This window comes from Phalangium opilio, unplaced genomic scaffold (assembly GCF_054372755.1).
Source record: "Phalangium opilio isolate 3A_F unplaced genomic scaffold, DU_Popi_V2 ptg000031l_1, whole genome shotgun sequence".
NCBI classification, from domain to species: domain Eukaryota; kingdom Metazoa; phylum Arthropoda; class Arachnida; order Opiliones; family Phalangiidae; genus Phalangium; species Phalangium opilio.
Window position 1 is genome coordinate 5,000,272 of NW_028324158.1, and position 21,167 is coordinate 5,021,438.

Here is a 21,167-nt window from a genome sequence, read left to right on the forward strand (position 1 = left end):
AGGGTTAAGAAGTTCGTTTTAGCAGACGCCACTAAACAAATGGCGGCGCTGTAGTCCTCGTTTTCAAGACTAATTAAATGGTAATTATTTTGTAATATAAGGTCATTTATTTATTTGTTATTTATATTTTTCTTTTTATATTTAGAAAAAGGCCGTTCTTTTAAGGTATAATGTTACGTTACCTGAACTTCTCCTTTAATTATACGTTTTTAGACGCTAGGTCTAGGATTACAAGTCATGCAATTTGGTACATTAAGTTGAATTTGATTTTTCTTTTGTTAGTGAATCGTGTTTATTTAGAATACGATACTAAAGTTAAGGCATGGTATAAAATAGTAAGTTTTAGTACTGGATGTTAAATTATCTGTAATTTATGTACTCCCAAAGCCGATTAACCTTAAACATTAATTTAATGATTTCCTACTGAAATGCTATAAATATGAGTCGAGGATTTGAACAGCAATTGACTTACATAAATCAACTTCTAAGAAATCGAAAGTTAATAAAAACCTGTATTCTGCAACTTCATAAACGATGTTTTCTAAAAGCTATGAAATTTATTTGCTTTGTGCGTATCCTATAACTGTTTAGGACCTGACGATATGAAACCGATGGAATTGTTTGGAACACTATGTAAAAGCTACCGAAAGTTTGTTGGAACACTGCTTAAAAACTACCGAGAGTTTGTGGGAACACTTCTTAAAATCTTTATGAAAGCAATGTAAACTAATGTCATCACAAAAGCCTGAAGCAAAATATTTCACTAGACACTATTTGATTGTAATCAAAACTAACTAGTATAGCCTTAAGAATAGTTTATAATCCTCGGTTTCAAATTTTTTAAACAAAATCTCTACTGTAATACACCACTTTGCTAACGAAAATACTTCTAAATAAATACCCCTAAACAACCCTTCATCATACGTCATAAGAAGCACACTTACCTAATAGTTACAAATCGTCGTCTGATAGTCCGTTCCCTTCAATCTATATATGACAAGGATCCGATCCTGACAAGAGTTTTTTTTCCTGCTCAGAAACCGACATATCCATGCACGTTAGGAAACCCATGGCTCGTCGTCATTTCTTTTTTTTTTTTTTTTTTTTGCAGAGAAAACCACCGGCCACGAGCTGATAGCTAATAGGGAGATATCTAACATTTGTAAGGTGATTGGTAGAGGACGGTGCGAACTTCATCTCTCGTCTTTTCCGCGTGAAGCGTAGTATAGCCCAAGATGGAGATTGAGAGGGGGTGTATGACGCTAACGCGAAAAAAGTGCCAGCTCTGGCTAGGAAATGGGATCGAACTGCGCGGTAATGGTCATTCCGCGGTCGAACGGTCTGAAATAGTCTCGTGGCCAGTCGAAAGGCATGTTGTACGCGGTAACCAACTTAAAGATAAAGGAAACGGACGAGCCGGCCATCCCCGCCTCTATCGTGTCAGGCTCATCTTTCTATTTCTTCCTTACATGTTTTCTCTCTTTCTCCATCATTGCTTACCCGTCTACACTTCGCTTCTCAGTTTCCCCAAGATATCCCAACTACGGATAGGCCATGGTTACTAAATGGAAGGGCTGAATTATATTTATTACTACAGTGTCCATAATTTCAATCAAAAGCCACTTCTATAGTGGAATAGCTCATTGTTGAGATGTAGCACATTTACAGAACAGTATACTTCTAATTTATGTAATTGCTGCAAATTCATTGCGAAATTTTGTTCATTCAAGTCCAAGGTCGCAAATCAACATCATTATAACCTTGAAAATATTTCTGATGTTTGATTCTTTATTTGCTTGCATGATATCATTCTTTAAATCCAAAAAGATCAATGGCACTTTTTGTTCAGAAAACATTGTATATTTATTTGGTAACCAATTGACGTCTTGACTTTATTTCAACAAAGACACTAACGCTCATAAAAGTGGAAACAAAGAACTGATATTTGGGATTAAGTACAATAGAGCCAACCAACAAATAAACAAGCTGGCTTGGTCTCGACTCCATCTAAGGGATAGGATCACGTGACTAAAAGGTTGACTGTAGTACCATCTGTCGTTGAGCGACGAAAAAATCTCTTATTTTTCTGATTGGATTCGAGTCTGACTCTTTGGGTAAAACTGGTTCTGCGCATGGCAAAATCAAGCCAATCAGGTTATCCCTTTCTCGCCTCAAAACCCGAGAACGAGAGCTGAGCCGTTTTAAAAATTCAAAAGATTTGTTGGTTGGGTGTATTAAAGTTCTAAAAGTTTCTCCCTCATCAAATTAGTTGGGAGTTTCAAATCATGTTTTCGTCATGACGCCGAAGCTTCAGAGTGAAACATTTACCTTAAAACTCGGATTCTTACTCTTAATTCTTCTTGGCAGACAAGACAATTTTCTAAGAGAATTTCACAACCATTTAATCTTAAAACCCTGATCATATATTCCGTACTTATATCTTCCTTGTTGGTTTTTCTTTATGGATGGCTTTTCGTTTATTTTCTCGTTCTAACTCTTAGCTACTTCCGGCTACTGTATGAATTTTTACGTTACTTTGGAAGATAAATGTTTTCCTTTCCGTTTGTTTTAGTAATTTATAAAGAGTTTAATCTCAAACTCAAAAAAATTAATATTGTTTAAGGACATTCAAGATTTCTCCGCGTTCACGTTAGCGAGATTCTTTTATAGATTAATTGATAGGCAATTGTGAGAAAATTTAACTCGGTGTCTCAGAGCGAAAGTAGGGACCATACAGTGTGTAATAAAGGGGGTGGTAAACGCGAAGTGTGTTTTCGAACACCCTGTACATAAAACTCCTGACTTACTATCAACGAACAGCCCAAACTAGTGGGGCTGTTAATATAGTGTAAATAAACAAATTGAATTGAATTGAAGCACTTTACGTTGAACGCCGAGAATCCACCTTATTCCCTTTCGCCGGAAGTTAGGCTTTGCTCGCGTTTCATGGGGGTGAGTAACGGGAAGAAATTCGTCTGTCGTCTGCTACAAAAGCCAAAAAATATGTACTGTAGCGGACGACAGACTAATTTCTTCCCGTTACTCACCCCCATGAATTCCGCGCAAAGCCTAACTTCATGCGAATGGGAATAAGGTGGATTTACAAGGACGTTACTTCGTTGTTTTCTTTTATAAAAGGACTGCTACTTCATGGATTTTTAATAAAAATTTTATTTATTACTTTAAAATAACGGGAGCTTTCGGACCGTGGTCCTTCTTCAGCCGATACAATTTCTAATATGTATGTAAAGGACGTTACTATTACGCACTAAGGTTTTTTTTTGATAAATAGCGACCTGAACTAGACCAACTTTTCTAAACAGAAAAGGAGTTATTACACGAATATACGCAAAGATATTCATGTATGTTTGCCAAAAGAAAAAGTCAACTTAATTAACCAAATCACGAATCGATACAAGGCCGTACAGCCTTAAATCTGAAGCTACTAATAATAACTTTTCGTGTAGAAACCTTTGAATACAATAAAGTCTACATTTGCGTGACACGCTGAAAATGACGCCACCAATGTTTGCTATTTAAATATTTAAGTGACGCTTTCCCGCTTCCAATCTACCCAGTTCAATGAAGTTGGCTGTACAATTTTACGCCTATGAGGCGACGCTTTACACTCTAGCCTTGGGTATTTCTTCGTTATTATACTATATACCTTTTTTTTTTTCAAAACACAAGCTTTAAATGCGTTTTTTTTGTTGTAAGTAATCGTTCATTGTGATAAGTTTAGGCGTTGTGTTTCGCAATATGTAAATTTAGCTTGAGGGGCCGGTCACTCAGACCACCTAAACATGGACAGGCAACTGAATCGGGAGCTACGTTTGCTTAGAGCCAAGCCTGACGCTAGCGCTGTGGCGGCGGATGTCGCAAGATTATCACAAAACTCTTGTAAAATAGTAAAATTCGGTGATAAATTGAGGTCGGTAGGCGCGTGAGGGCACGTGCTACGTATTGCCATTTGTTAACGCGGGTTTAACACGACTTTTCCTGTCCATGGTTAGGTAGTCTGAGTTGTAATGGATGTTCCTTTGACTGTACTGAATGGTTTTCTCTTAATCTTTAAAAGCTCTGCCCTTGATAGTGATAAAATGATTACACGTAATCCTTAATCGGTGTACAGTGGACTTTGATAGTGATTAGCCCCTCGCGCATATCTTCCTGTACATTTATTGGGAAAAACCCTGAAAAATTGTTTCATAAACACTACAGGCTGGCCATCAAAATATATGGATTTTTTGTCTCTTTCAAGAACATTAAGACGTAATTGGAATATTTTTGTCAAATATAAAATATAAAAATAAGATTGGACATAGTTTTGAACTATTGAAAACAAAATATTGCAATTTAGATGTTAAAATATGGAAAAATTATTTGATATCGCTGGAAAAATTATTTGATATCGCTGGAAAAAAAATTTGAATATCGTTGAAAAAACATATGGAAAAGTATTTGAATATCGTTGAAAAAACATATGGAAAAGTATTTGGATATCGTTGGAAAAAAACATATGGAAAAGTATTTGGATATCGTTGAAAAAAACATATGGAAAAGTATTTGGATATCGTTGAAAAAAACATATGGAAAAGTATTTGGATATCGTTGGAAAAAAACATATGGAAAAGTAATTGGATATCGTTGATAAAAACATATGGAAAAGTATTTGGATATCGTTGAAAAAAACATATGGAAAAGTATTTGGATATCGTTGAAAAAAACATATGGAAAAGTATTTGGATATCGTTGAAAAAAACATATGGAAAAGTATTTGGATATCGTTGAAAAAAACATATGGAAAAGTATTTGGATATCGTTGAAAAAAACATATGGAAAAGTATTTGGATATCGTTGAAAAAAACATATGGAAAAGTATTTGGATATCGTTGAAAAAAACATATGGAAAAGTATTTGGATATCGTTGAAAAAAACATGGTAAAAGTATTTGGATATCGTTGAAAAAAACATGGTAAAAGTATTTGGATATCGTTGAAAAAAACATTTGGGAAAATATTTGGATATCGTTGAAAGAACATATGGAAAAATAGTTTGATATCGTTGAAAAAACATTTGAAAGATTTTTGAGAAATGGAGCAATTCTCGAGATAGCGTTGGGAAAGAACGCGGTTATGTTGGGTGACCACAAATAGAATATTCTCTTACAATAAATATTCCAATAATATTAACTTTATTGTTATCGAGCTTATAAAGTTTCAATCAGAATGCATTTGGTTTGATAAGCCCCATGCACACGCTCCATCACCAATCTTCTAAATTAAATTGGAAATCACCTCCGGCATTGCCATTAATCAGACCGCACTTTCAAAGAGCATTTCAGTTATTTTTGGCACGTATAGACCTAACAGGCTAACTCAAGCTATAGCTCTCGCAACCTTTCAGGCACTCCTTTATTGGTAAAATGATACAGTGCTCTCCGCGTCTCGTTGACTATACCTTTTAAGTCGGCTGTATCGCTTTTGTGTGATCGGCTTACGGATCTATTTCTCCCAATTTAATGAAAATACGTTGGTACAATGTCGGCCACTAGCCGCCCGCCTTTGGCCTTTTTCATTAAAGACACTCTGTAATTAAAAGTAGTCTCTCGCGGTGTAGAACGCCTATTTGATCCTATTACGTTTTTTTACACCTAATCCCTTTTTTGGTGGTCCTGTATTGAACTTTGTTTGAAAGAAAGGCATTGACTACGTGGTTTAGTGTTAGCGAAAAGGCGATTCATAATTCAGAATGCTTAGCTGCAAAATCAATATCATAAAGCCAACAAACATTCATTAATAGCTGCATTTTATACCAAGTTCAGAGCCAAAAGGTGGTAAAGTCGATGATGATTACTTTTTGGGGGAATTCAGTTCAAAAAGTGGAATTTTTATTACTTTTTATATTGAAGACTACGTGACATGAAACTGGGGGGACAAGTAACTCTTTGAATCAAAGTGATATGCAGAATGTTACTTGGATTCTTAAACTTCTTGAAATTAAATTGAGTTAAGCGCGACTCCTCGAAGTTATTTCCATTCTTGAAAATGAAACTTTGCCCCAAAGTAAAGAAAGTTTAGTGATAATAAATTTTAAGTCCAAATTAAGTTAATGAATTGCATAAATTTGAGACTAACATCGAACCTAACGAACTGGTTTGCAAAACATTGGTAGAAGAAAAACATGATCAGGCTGCGAGTAGGACATTCTGCTGAAGTACTTAAAAGAATGATTGCATACTGCTGAAAGTGTTTTGAATTTTACATGAAAATTAATATCAACACCTTGTGCAAGATGAAAATTAGCAATGAGCTATGTATGAGTGAAAAATTAACATGGAGCGTGCCACGTTAAACTGATTTTCTAAAAACACGTTAGCATACAGCTCACCTGGCTCTACATCAAGAATTTCCATTTAACGTATTGAAATCTTAATAAGGACAACAATTTATTTGAAGTCCAAAAGTAGAGTTTAAAATCTGCTACCTTTTCTAACTCACAACGCTCCTGCTCTCAAGTTTCAAAGGTTTTGACATGATACAACATTTTCGCTCCAACCCCATATCTTGAAGAATTTTGGCAAAGAGTGCCAACCCAGAGGTACCCAATAACTACCCGGGTGGGCATTAAACTCTCTCCCTCGCCCTACCCCGTCAAGCTGTCCCTCAAATATTGGACCTCGTTTCTACCCCCTTACAGTCTCTGACCCGTACCTACCATACCGTACCCCTATACAGGACCGCTAGCCATGCAAGGCAGCCTGAAAGGATAACCCTAGAACCTTTGCTTCGGTCGGTCGGTTCATTTCGACCCAGCAGGCGGCGCAAATGTAGGCCTTTTTACCTCCGAAAACTCTTTTCTCCAGCGCCAGGCCCCTCTTTCCCCTTGTAAGTTTCTCCTAGTCCCTCTCTAGGAAATGTTAGGCCTTCTTTTCTAGGACTTGCCTTTAGTTGCCTTTTCCCTCGGAACGGTCCCGGGTAGAAGAACGGAACAGTCTCTCTGGCGTTATGGATAGAGAGACCGTTAGTGTTAGTTCGTGCCGTGTAGAGTGACGCGCGCGCTCAAACCTCGAGACAGACTCGATAAAGGTTTTCGCGTGCTTCGTGAACGCCAGGGGAATAAAAACTGATTTTTCTTCATAGAAACGCCGACTTGTGCCTTAAAACGCGTGTTAATTCGATCGCGAGAGCTTATGAGCGAATTAAGATTCAATTTAGAACTCCAGACGATAGTTGTGCAGGACCGATACCGGAACTATTGTACGGACGGTCAAATACTTTGGGCGTATGCGGGACAACAACTATCGTGAGAGAATTAAGAAAGGTCCGAGACGGGACGGAAATCGCCAAGGGGAAAGAAAAAGTATCGCTGTCTATTTGGAATGTGAAGTTTTCTCGCTGTCGTTATATTTTATTTCGAAATCGAGTTTAACTCCACCCCTATAAAGTAAGCTTGCTTTGTACCTGAAAGGTTTTTGCACTCCTCAGATTTGGATAGAGAAATGAGACAGCTATAATTTGATATTAAACTGTACGGAAGTTGCGATTTATTTTTTACCCAAAAATAAGTTAGATTGATGGCGTCATATTTATGCCCTATACGCAAGGTTCTTAAGAAATCTAGTAGCACTCACTCTTCGTATAAAACCTTTGGCAGTTTACTAATGGTTTTATTCAAAACGTTAGCCCTTACATTTTAACTTCAACTTGTTCGATGCTTGAAAAGTTCATTCTACCTAACCAATTGTTAGTTAATGCAATGCTGTATAATCTCACCTAATAAGCTGTTTTATCACCGAGCCTCTAACGCTTTTTTCATTTATTATTAACTCAAATGACGTAATTAAACTACTAAAACAGTAATCCGCAACTTTCTTATCCTATATCTAAGATACGTCTTTGACGCAGTATGATTCTGTCTTAAGCAATCTCTATCCAAATTCGCTATTATCCTAGGTTACTATTTCTTACGATTATTTCTAAACGATAGAGAACGTAATTCGTGCCGGAAATATAGTCGGGAACTTGTGAAACCGCTCATCATAGACCACCACGTTCGTAAGACCACTACCACCACCATTGCCATTTATAAAACGGGTCATCGGACAGTTGTCGGGTTGTGACAAAATGTGATGCGAGGTTCGAAGACTGAAACAGTTCTAACGTCGTCCGAAGAGGGACTCTTTAAGCTTACGACTGAGATACTACCGAGGAAATGCCAACGGTTTCATTCTAAACTTTCGACTTTTACCACCCTATTCATCTCCTTGCTCTTTTACCTGGTGTACCTCGTCAATCCGGCAAGGTGAGAAAAAGAGACGCTATTCTGTTTGAATTTTTCCGATTGCCTATTAACCCCATTTTCAATCGCGTGAAATATTTTCAACTCTTATAGTGTAGAACTGAATTGAATTATGTATGTCTCATAGTCAGCTTTATAGGGCGGATTTATAAATCTAGAATGAATTCGATCGTGGCAAGTGGGTTGAACCATGCAAGTTCTGCAAAACTCAATGTAATTTCAATCTAAAAATATATAATAATTGACAAGGATTGAATTGGTTATCAGTATAATTAGTTTATTCAATGAAATACAGTAATGGGATGTTGTTTTATTTAATAATGTCAGTTTTAATTTTAAAAAATCAGTATCTGGTCCTTCAGTCAAGTGATAACCTCATTCTTGGTTCTATCAAGACAGTTTTGATTAATATAGGGGTATTTATTTTTAAAGTGCTAAAGCTAAATCGCTCCGTAATAATTATCCTTCGTAATTATAATTATTTGAGATATAATGCAGAATGGTTATTGGGAATTCACTTTGTAAATGGTGGATAAAGTGTCAAACGATGCGGCATTTTAATTGACTCTACTATACAGGACAAAAATATATCACTGATCAGTTTTATTCTTACCATATCTCTCATGGTGATTTAGTTCATCCATTTTCTATTCACACCACTAAACTAATTTACTCATTTAGAGTTGACTCGTGTAATTAAGTGAAAACGTTTTATGGTCTGAAAAGGTCGTTAGTCTCGATACTTCTACACAGCTGGTGATCTCAATAGAACCTCTGCATACGCAAATAAACTAAATATTCTTTTCGACGAATGTCAGTCATAATTAAGCTGGTCAGAAGTTTGTTGTAGCAACATATTGCAGGATTTTTTGCTGATATTAAAAATAAGCAAAAAATAAACAATATATATAGCAAATGTTCTAAATGTCTTCCTTCGGCATTTTTATAGGCGTGTACTTTAATACTTTAAATTATACCTTGAGTCGCGTTATGGTTGGATCACATTGGAATTACTACAACTTGCTTGCACTTAATAATTTATAATATTTTACAAACGTATTATTTGATGAAATTTGATTAAAACCTAATCCAACGCGGATTTCCGATATTTTATAACCTGGGATTAAAATACAGAAGTTAAGATATTTATCGATGAACATCTCTTTAAAGACGTGAGGCAGTCTAGACTTTCTACAGCTCAGTTTCATTAAGTCAAAATTACTTTTGTTAAGCATAAGTTGAAAATAAATTTTAAAAGTATAAGTGATTTTTTTTTTTTTTTTTGGCGGCTCGAAACTTAAAATATCCAAGTCCTAAAATGCTGACAGGTATTTTTATCAATTTCTTAAGCTCTCTAATATGTATCCTCGAATATAATAGAAATATAATCAAAGTTTGGTTATAATCCCAAATTTGGTTTTTAAGCCGATTTTTGGAAAAATCAATGGATTATCTGTATTAATTATAAAATTATTTGAAGTTTGATCTTGTTGAAGGAAGTTTTGTGAGGGTCTATCCCACACTTTTTTGTACAGTTAGCCGGTTTTATTAAAAAAAACTTGGCCCATCCTATTTTGTAAACTGATTTGTAATAATTGTCATTCAACAGTCACTACTTAGCAAAAAAATTAAATTAAATAATTATTATTAATTGAAGGTTTTGAAGTTTAAAGAGATATCTTAAACTATCTTTAAAAAGAGGTATTTCTAGCATATAAAGTTATAAAAATTAAAGATTTTAGTGATTGGTTTAAACCCATTATTAGGCAAAAGTATTTTTTATCGAAGGAAGATATTTCGAACACTTTAATCCCAAAGATATATAGTATAAATATTCCTTCATCCTCTACTAATTAAAATGCTTATTATTAAGCTCAAGGTCAAGAAAGGCCTTTGCAAGTTTAGTAAATGATCTTCTTTCTATTTTCCGAGCTTCCATGTATCAGTTTGAGACTAATCAACGACGTAGCTTTCCCCCAATCATCTCTTAACTGTATATCAGCATGATGATGATAATGGATTAGTCTTAGAAGAAGAAGAAGAAAAAATCTGCTTCTTCAAAATTAATTCTCAAGCACTGAATATTTTCATAAATCTTCCTTCCTCTTTAATCCCAATCATCCGAAAGGAGAATATAATGAGAAGAATATCGACGGGTTATCATCCCAGTTTGTTACTGGTTAATAGACGATAACTTAACGATGTACTGTATTCTTAAAGTGAAACGGACGCTTTCAGAGTTCATGCACGTTTAAGAAGAGGTGTAGCTTGAAATTATCTGCGGGTAAATGGAAAGTGACGAGCTCGTTTTCTTCTCCGTTTAATATTTTATATTTTTAAACTATGTCGACTTTTAAAAAACCAACATACATTTTCTCCCTGGAGCCTTATATAGTTTGTCCTTAGAGAAATTACCTCCGGCGTCGTTTTTCATCGCAGATTTCCCATTTTTATAGCAACATGAACACTGGATCCCTAAAGGGACTGGTAAACGGGATAGATTCCTCTCTGTAGCACGTTTGCTTTGTAAAAAAAAGTTTATGAAGAAACACAAGAGACTGGATGGCCTTGAGTGTTCCCAAATTCACATCCCCCATCCCTTCCCCGATGCTATGCTAGAGAGAACTCGGTTTGTACAGTGGAAGGCGCCCGTTTTCCGGTCCCTAGCCTAGAGATCTAGCGTTCATGATGGCAGAAAATGTTTGGGTTTAAGTTCTTACTGGATAAATTTTGAAATATAAGTTATAATCGACCGTTTCGGAAGTTACTTATCTTAAACAGGCCATTTTCTGGGCCTTCTGCTTGAAATAAAGAAGAGTAGGGGTAGAAACAATCACACCTGACGTCATACATAATGTATTTTAAATTAGAAACCACGTGACGTTGAAATAGCCAACGTCCTGCACCGTGACCTCCGCGACATATTAACGTCGAACCCGAATGTAAACAAATTATCTGAAAGAGTACGCCTAGGATCGACGGGTGTCTTATATATGTGAATAGCCAGTGAAACGCAGGGAAGGGGAAGTGGGTGTTTTAACTAAATTTTAAGCCCTTCCCCTTACCTTCAATCAGATATTACTATGGGGTCAAGGGCCTCTTAAAGATTTCAAGTAGAAGATATGTATGAATTCCAATTAGTATTGATAAACCCTTAACTAAGAAATTGAACTTGCTATATTGAAAGATTTGAAGTATAAAGTCTAAATCTTCGCATGAGAAAAATTATCAGTGGCGAATCGAGTAGGAGAAGCCCATAGGTTAAATTTACTATCTAGATTGAAAATTCTGCTTTTATTAGACTCAAATATTTTGGCACAAGTGTAGTTCAAAAAGAAAAAAAAGAGAAAACTTTATGTATTTAATTATCATTTAAATCTTTACATTTCTATTGCAGAGTATGTTTTTTAAATGTCTAATCAGTCACCCAGCAAAATCAGCATACTGTGTTTAAATGAATCCCAGAGAAGAAAAATATACGCGGCAACTCCTATTTACTCATCTAAGATATAGCTGGCTCACTAGTTCCCGCTTTGCAAAAACTTCATAAATTAAATGTGACAAGAGAAAAAGAGCGTCCTGGCTGGATGGGGAGAAAAAAAATGAAGTAAAGAAAAAGGTTTAGCAGACTTATTATCTCTAGCAGCGCGTAAAAAACCCAAGCCTTCTCAATCTTTTAGTTTTTAAATATATCTTACCTCGCCATCCTTGGGCCTCCTCAAAGTATATTAGAAAAGTGTCTATTTTGTAATCATTTATAATACGTTTTCTTTTAGCATGTAATCCTTTAGCACGTTGGAAACTACCGTACACTGTATCAAAATTTATATCAGTATCGCGGCAAAATAGTTTAAGGAATCGCCTTCATCGCTTAGAAGTTTGAGGATGAAACTACAATTTTGAAATAGCAAATTCTATAGCGCTATAAGAGATTTGAGTTATATTTTAGTTCATGATGCAATAGACCATGTGATAGAGTTTGAAACCCAATTTAAAATAAGATTTTTGTGTTGGAAAATCAGTGGTTAACAATATTTTAATTTAAACAAAGATTATGCCTACTTTTAGCGTACCAAAACCGTTTTGAAAATTATGAGCACACCAGTTATGAATTAATATAAACTGTCTTCGTGGACAAAGACTAGAAAAAGTAAATGAAAAGGGACCAAAATGAAATGGCTGAAGTAACAGATATTAATTTTCTCAGTTTAAAGACATGATTATACATCATTTATTTGAAAAAAAATACTTATCTTCGTCTTTTTCACCAAAATTACATTTGGTACCGCCCCCTTAGAATTAGTAACAATAACAAAAGTTCTACATAATTTTAGTACGAAAATACATAATTAAAACTTTATTTAATTGGAATATAACCAGTTAATTTTCACGAGACTTTATCTCTCACGCGTTATAGTGCAAACTTCTTGTGCCCCCTGTAATGCTTTATAGAACTGCCGGTTAGTGGAACTAAAGTTGCAGCCATGATACCTCATAAGTATACCGAATCTCGCGCTAATTACCTACAAAACAACTTGCCTAGGGCCATATGCTTCCTGTACCAGATAATTTTTCAATCTCCGTACTACCTCTAAAATCTAAATGTTTTTCCGTTATTTTCCTGTTGGGTCGATACTCATAAAACACTATTGCATTGCGGGTTAAACATTTCTACAGGGGCTCAATGAAATACCATGGAGGTCTTTGCCCCTGTATGTTCTCTCTACCCAAGACACCGATATTATTTTTTAGGTCTTTTAAAATTTGATATTTAGCATTATCGATGTATTTGAAGGTTTCGAATTGAGCCAACTAGATGATAGGTATTTCATGGCAATATTTACGCTTAGATCTTATTATGCAAACGTTTTAATTCGGTAAATACAAATAAGGAAGAATTGTAAAATTCGCATGAAATATTTCAGACCTACTATCGAAACAGCAAAACTTTTTAAATTAAATCACAGATAATGTTTTGGTTAATTTTATCAACCTTTTAAAGGAAAATGAAGTGAATTTTTATCGATTCTATTTATAAGACCTATCTTCATAGTGAAACATCCAGTAATTACTTCCGAATGATTTTAAAAATCAAGTTAGTTTCGGATTTAATAGATAATTTGGAATTAGTACCAATCGCAATTTTACTCAAATCTCGCTCTAAATTTCTTTCGGCATGGATCGTGCCTTGGGAATTTTGTTAACAAAATGCCAGGTCGTTACGTTATTGGTCGGAGTTGCTAATTTCAAATTACCCATGAAATCTCGAACTAATTTGAATTTTTAAATCATTCGGTGGTATTTCCTGGATGTTTCATTGTGCAGATGAGTCTTTTAAATTGTAGATGAATCGATAAAAATTTATTTTATAATTCAATATCCCTTTAACCCTTCGTACCCAATTTAAGAATTATTTGTACCGATCATTTAAAACTGTACTTGTATCTCAAATTGGTGCCCATTTTACCACAATAACACATAGCGGTAATCTCATCATAAACGATTTAAAAATTCTGACGCATTTCATTTTTTTTCGTTTATAGGAAGTAGGATATTTTGGGGTATACCCCGAAGCTATTTTTAAATTGTTAGGCTTAACCTATCCCCCGCCTCCTTATCCCTATAGCTCCAAATATACCCCAACATCATTGCTAGCTTATTCGTGACTCGGCCGCATTAAATAAAAGGCACGATACGATCGACTTTCGACTCCTTTTAAAGAGGTTTTCACTCCTCACTCGCTAGATACTTCCAATCCTAAGATTAATACGAGACTTCAAACACTCTAAGGGATACTTACGTGTACTACTAGTATCAAAATCACCCAACGTTGCGATTCATAGCATTATTGTTAGTTAAAAGATGGCGCCAAACGAGCCCCAGAAGGCCTAAAGCCCATCTATAGGATCAAGAAGTGATATCTAGTTTACTAGGGAGAAGATATAAATTCGCCACATTTCCCGCTTTATCTCCACTCCAAACGTAGGTCCGAAGTTAATCCTCGCCTCTAAATTACAACCACCATCTCATTGGCTCTTGAATACTCACGTCAGCGCGACGCGAATGACGAAAATTACTGACGACTGAGGAGAGGCGAAATAGCCTGTCCTCCTTTTACGTCCCCCCTTGTATTTTAAAAGGGAGGCTGGGACTATGGCGCGCGAATACTTAGGCATCTTATACCTTCTCCCTAGTAAACTAGATATCACTTCTTCATAGGATTTAGAGAACCAGTGTATTAAATATTAGTGAAATCGGTTGAAACGCCCGGACGTTATTCTATAATGAAAGTTTTTACGTTTTTTTGTCGCCATTTTTCAATATGGCGGCGGATAACAAAAAGCTTTCATTGTGCGTGTCTACTACTTAAGAGTAACGTACCTGCAAATTTTCAACCTTGTAAGGTAACGCGGTTTGGGCTCGACGTTGATTATTAGTTACTTAGAACTTCTACATAGAATAATAAATAGATTATTTTGTCCCTCTAACCTAATAATTGATTAATGAAACAAATTTGCGAATAAAATTGACTTGATATTGGGCATCAAAACATTTGACTCGATTAAGTACAACTTTCGGGATCAAATTCGAATAGAAAATCTGAGAGACCAGTTTTCTGCTAAAAAAGGTGTTTTTGAATCTCATTTAAGCGTATCTTTGAAATAGGTGAATTATGTAGCGCCTATACGTGTGCCTCGCATCACCTAAAGGCGCAAATCTACCTTTCTCAAAAGAGTATGTTTAGATTTAAAAACTATTTCTAAAAATAGACCGTTAAAAGCCCATTTCTGAAAGTGCAAGCGTTACTTCGGAAGCTAATTTAAATTGGCCATATGTCTAATCAGCGCCACTAGCGGATGGTCTGAGAACTACTCCCATAGAGACTAGGTATATTTAGGAGGGTTTACAGAATCATAGCCAGGTGGCTCGAACGCCGCGCCATCTGACGGAAATTCTGCAAACCCGCTTAAAAATACCCAGACTCTATGGGAGTAGTTTTCAGACCATCCGCTAGTGGCGCTGATTAGACATATGGCCAATTGGTTTTAATTGGACGGCCATTAATCTGTTTTTTACCTTTTTTTATACAATCCTTCAAAATAAAATCTCGCTTTTGTGTGTAGCTTTCATTGAGTCTTGTTTCAGAGTAGTAGTTAAACTATGAATTGAGTATTTTTGTTTTATTTGAGGTTTTTATCAAATGAAGTTCGTTTCGAAAAAAAAATTAATACTGAAAAGTTTAATCTTAATTTAAAAATTTTAAATAAAAATAATTTTTACGAAGGGATAACACACGGCGATTAAAATAATTACTTCATTAAAATTAAAGTAACACGAGCCTTTCGACCCGTGGGTCTTCGTCAGTCCAGATAATAAACAAGTTGGAAAAACCAATATTTTACCTCTCCGAGTCAAGAGGACTACTTACAAACTTATTTACCTAGATATAGAAGTTAAAATTTATGAATTATTAAAGCAGTATTCAAAGCTTTGCGAATATACATTAAAGCAGACGACATTTTACATCCAATAGGATAAAGTAATTCATATTTAATTGCCGTGTGGTATCTCTTCATTAAAATTGTTCCTATTTATCAACTCTCCATGGCTAATGAAAAGGTTTTTATTTATTAAAAAAATTACATGAATTTCATAACGAAGTAAAAATTAATAAAGAGTATAGTAAACATTTTGTCTATCCATTTTAATGTTTTACTTAACTAAGACGCGCTACTCACTATGATGAAAGACCCCAATACTTGAGCCAATACTGCCATATTAGGCGACAGTCATCTAGATATATAAATTTATACAAAATAAATAATTTTTAAAATAATATATTTTACTTAAAGCTGGGGTTATTACACGAAAAATGCTGTTACTTATATAATTTAACGATAATTACCCGAATCGTTACTACGCACATAGTGTATTTATTCACTGGCAATAACAATTTTGTGAAATCAAATAATCTTCCAGCTAACTTACATATGCCTTTAAAATATTTTCTTTTCAAGTGAACCGAAATGTACACATTTTAAAAGTATCTTAGAAGAGACATAGTCTCTGATTTTTTTCAAGAGATATATATAGAAAAGAAAATATTGAATTTACTTGTTTGTCATCTAAGATAAGTTTCTTACGTATTCAGTAGCTTATAGCCTTCGGTGTAACATATGTCACATCTGAAAACGTTTACTGTAATGTATTTGCCTAGGAAGATTTTGCTTGTTTACCAATGTCAAGGTTTGTATAGAGATGGTTTTAAGACTCGAATTTCCTGCCGATAGTGTCAGTTTGGGTCTCACTTTGTCGTAAGGCTGTTGCTGTCGATATTTTCATTGTTTTTAAAATCACAATTTTTCTTCAATTGCCCCTGCGGTATCAGATGCAGCACGGCTCAGTTAAATTTACCTTTCTAGTCATTCCGGCTCCCAAAACCAGTTAAAGAAATACCCAACCCTCGAATGTGTCAAAATAGATAACGAATCCAGAGTTACAGCCCAATTTGCATGCATTTTGAACAAAATTCAAAGCTGTCCAAAACACAATTAACAGCAGTCAGCTCATTTATTTCGAGCCAATCACCTTTCGATAAACGTTAAATTGCTGGTTTTTAAGACAAATAAATCTAGCATCACTGAGCACCTCTATATTTTGTTATATACTATACTATATGTAATATTTTGCGCGTTTACCAGAAGAATGCAATACCTCTCTTCAAGAGAAGTGTACGAAAAAGCGGGGTAGTTGTAACATGATTCTTCCCAACATCATTTTACATTTGGATCATGCAAGGTTACGAAACCGAATCACATAAGCGCTGATAGTTTAATGATGAGGGAACCATTTATCGCGTAACTATTTGCCAAGGTGGTGCGCTTGTGATTTTTTTGTCTCGCATCAAGACGAGGTTTGTGGGTTGATTGCTGAGGATTTAGTACTGCAAACAGTTATAGAATTCACCCCACGGTGCGATGTCCATCTGAAGTTTGATGAGTAGGAGAGTAAACAAAAAGGGTGAGCCTGGGAAGAATCATATTACATAACTAAAGTATTAAGAGTATACAGAGTGTCATCCTTCTTCTATTATCCCTTTCTGATACTACTTAGTTAGATCCAAGAAGTCGAATAGACTACTTGGAAATACCTGCGACATTTGTGCTTCTCAATAACATTAGGTTGGAACATGGTAATCTTTCAATCATCTCTATAAAACCTTGCCAATGAGGGTAATTTTTTAATAGCTCTTTATGATATTTCCGCTTGGTTTAAATTTTTCATAGAGTTTACGTATGCCACTAAACAAATTAACAAAATCTATAATTAAAGTGTATAATTCGGGGTTGGGAAATGGAGATATTTATTTACAAACTTTAAATAGCTAACAGGAGTTTATAAATAAATTTAATATAATATAATATAATATCAATTCTTTTTCATTTAAAATATGAAGAAAGTTAAAAATTATGAACCGAAATATGAGCTGAATATCGTTTAAAATAGAGCAATAATTGGTCTAGTGTTGGTGAAACACAAGTTAGGCCCGGCGGAACGGAACTTCCGTCGGACTCGGCATCAAAAAATTCGGTCGAACCAATTTCTACCGCGATTCCGTCGTGTTTTCGGCCAAGTAGCTTTATTATTCTTTATATATTTTTCAGGTATATGGTGAAAATCTACATTTATTTTTTCTAAGTCAATATACATCGGCAGTATTCTGTTTATATAGGTGCTAGTTTCATAAGTTTACTTTTCTACATGCTTGCATACATTTGAATGAGTACTTTACGTAATGTAACTATATAAAATACTATTTAGATACATATAGGCCTACTCATTCCCTAGAATCTATGTTATGAAAATGGAAGAATTTACATCCTGGTGCTTCATATTTTGACGAGTATACCTTGTTATACAGGGTGTTTTAGATAAGTTAAGGCGGATGCTCTTTGGGCGATATTGAGTCGAAAATGTAACTTTTATCTCAACTTTGACGTCCGGGCCACTGTTTTCGATATATGATTTGAGTATTTTAAGGGTGACCCCTCAATTAAATTAGAAATAATGGTCTTTCAGTTTCTTAATTAAACTTAAGGGGTCATTCGTAAAATACTCTAGCAATCTTAACTCGAAAACAGTGTCCCTGTGGCAAAATAGAGATAGAAGTTACATTTTGGACTCAAAATCGCTAGAAGAACATATCCCTCAATTTATGGTAGACTTATCAGAAACACCCTGTATATTTTATGAGGTCTAATATTAGTGCTTCTACGGTATAGACGTAATGGTACATTTTTATTCTTTTTCTGGCGAATTTTCTTCAATATAAAATTTATTTTGCGAATATCAAGAACAATTTTTTATTATTATTTTAGATAAAAGGTAAAGCTACTCTACTAAATTACCAGAAGCAGCATCTGAGATTTGCTTTTTCATATCGGTAAACTATTGAATATTACCTTTTCCGTTTTTACTTTTTTTAAGTTTAAAGAAAATAGATTCTTATCTGATCCGTGCACAGTTTGCTGGTTTTTCGAAAATGTTTAAGGATTGGAGAAAATCAAACTTAATCTTAAGTTATAATAGAGTTAATTAAACCATGTTTGACCAAATAAATTTTCGTAAAAAATTCACGCTGTTCTAATTAGTTTTAATGAAATGACCGTTTAGCTGTGATTTATAACTAAAATCTTGAATAATTCTGTTCTCCCACCATATGGAGCAACAAACCCCCATTTTTAGGTAAAGGGTCATAAAAGTTCCTTTGAAAAGGAAGTATTTTCAGCTGCTCTTAATTTTTTTCAATGCTAGTTGAAAGTGGTAGACAATTTTACAATAATTTATATAACCCCTTCCTTTTTTGGGGTTGTTCGGTGGTTTTGAAGTTATACCTTCATTTTAGTTATCACCGAATTGAAGAATGAAGAACCAAAGTATATTGTAGTGAACACTATTCGTTATACTTCTTTGCGAAGCACTGGGGTCTACCTCTATTGGACGAATCTATCAGGTGGTACTAGCCGTTCAATAGAGGTACTCTGCAGTGATATGCGGCAGGGTTAAATAAAACCGGTTTTTTTAAAAAAGCCCAGCCCACCGGGTTTTATTGGGTTTTTCTGGGTTTCATTGGGTACTTGGGTTTTTTATCTTTAGCAGCTGTGTGCATGGTTGAAATTGTCATTCAAGCGTAACTGCTAAATAAAAAAGTCTTAAAATGCCTCATAAAAAATAATAAATAATATTAAATGGTACTATTGAAGTGGAAACAACAAATATCTTTAACATGAAATTATTCTAGCATTCAAATTCATCAAAATTGTAGATCTTGGTGCTGGGTTTTATTAAGTGGGTTTTTATGGTGGGTAAAACCCGCGGGTTTTTCTAGGCTGGGTTTTTTTAGTTCGAACCCTGATATGCGGAGAAGCCTAATGCGTAGCGTCAATTACGGAAACTTAATTGCTCATATTTTCTTTAATAAAGTACATAGAAACATAGTTTTAATTGCTATAATCATTATTTAATTCTAGCTTGATGGAAACTTAGAAGTAGCAAATACTTGCTTAGAAAAATATTTTAAATCAGCTGCTATACCTTTCAGAAAGGTGAAAAAACTTAAAGAAAAACCTCCGTTAAATTTAAAACTAGTTGACTGAAATTTAAATTACTGACTTTCATTATTGTCTCTACTCTCGATGGCCTTTTATATTTTTGGTTTCAATTTGCCTTTCATGAATATCTCAAGGTTTACCCAGGCGACAAAGATCCCATTTTGCTATTAACTGTAATAAAATTTGTTAGCTCTCAAGGTAAATTTGTCTTTTCATTGTTATTGCTCTTGTGTTTCTTGATACAGTTTACGGAAATGACCAAAAAGAGTTCCGTAATTCATTTAATAACAATAATATTACAGAAAGTACGTGTACAGATATAAATACAATGAGCCAAGGTATTTCTGTTGAAATCCAACCGTTTTTCTTTTACGTACATTAGATGGAACTTAGACCCTCTTTGGGTCAGCATGAGTTTTTCTTTCGTGACTATAGCCATTTACGAAAATAAAGCACGAACTTCGTAATAAAAATGTATTTCCCAAGCCCTGCACTCTAGCCTGCAAGTAAGATCGTGAAAAACTCTATGCCATGCGCCAAGTTTGGTTTCATACTTTGTGTCAAAAGTTCATTGCACGAGGTATTACACCGGAAATGTTTTTTTTTTATTTAATTTATGTAAATAATATCAAATAACATAATTTATCAAATCCTGTATTACTATAAAAAGTAACTATGTTATGTTGTAGTACAGGATCCAAAAATAAACACACAATTCAATATTTTGGATTCCGTGACCTGCTGAAAACAGTGTCCCCTTACTGTTAGGTTCCAAAAAATTTTCACTTTCATAAAATACAGAAGATTGTTTGCAAATTTTCAATTGTTACCCATCAAATGTACAAAGTCGTAAACACATGCGTTAAGTTTTCATACATGCTTGATTTTTAGCTCAAAAATGTGCTTCACATCTGAGGATTACCAGCTCAATATATTGAATTGACCGTGAAAAAAGTTCACCTTTGATGGTAGCATTAAAAAATCCCTTACACAAAAAGATATGTATGTGGGAACAGGAATAGATTTAATTTTAGAAGTAGGAATGGAGAACGGTTAGTATTTACTTCAGTCCGACTCATAGCCCAGTATAGAGGTCCTCCCTCCAACACGTAAAGAAAAGTTCAAATTATCTTATTGGCTCATTTAAACTACGTTTTGATGACGTTGCTGACGAGGATGGCGAAAAATACGTAATTCCTTATAACCTCTGTCGCTATGACCCGCCTCTTCTTTCATACCTCCCCTCGTCCCGTG

The 21,167-nt window shown here is 34.8% G+C and overlaps 1 protein-coding gene across 1 annotated transcript in view; it reads left to right on the forward strand.

The window, feature by feature from the left end:
• Positions 1 to 6,829: 6,829 nt before the first annotated feature.
• Positions 6,830 to 21,167, forward strand: part of LOC149690168 (gamma-aminobutyric acid receptor subunit alpha-6-like) — a 95,658-nt gene continuing 81,320 nt past the window's right edge. The window contains exons 1-2 of the mRNA XM_089870797.1: positions 6,830 to 7,446; positions 7,990 to 8,304. Of these exons, the coding sequence (XP_089726923.1) occupies positions 8,132 to 8,304 (173 nt within the window). The 5' untranslated portion in view covers positions 6,830 to 7,446; positions 7,990 to 8,131. The remainder of the gene's footprint in view (positions 7,447 to 7,989; positions 8,305 to 21,167) is intronic.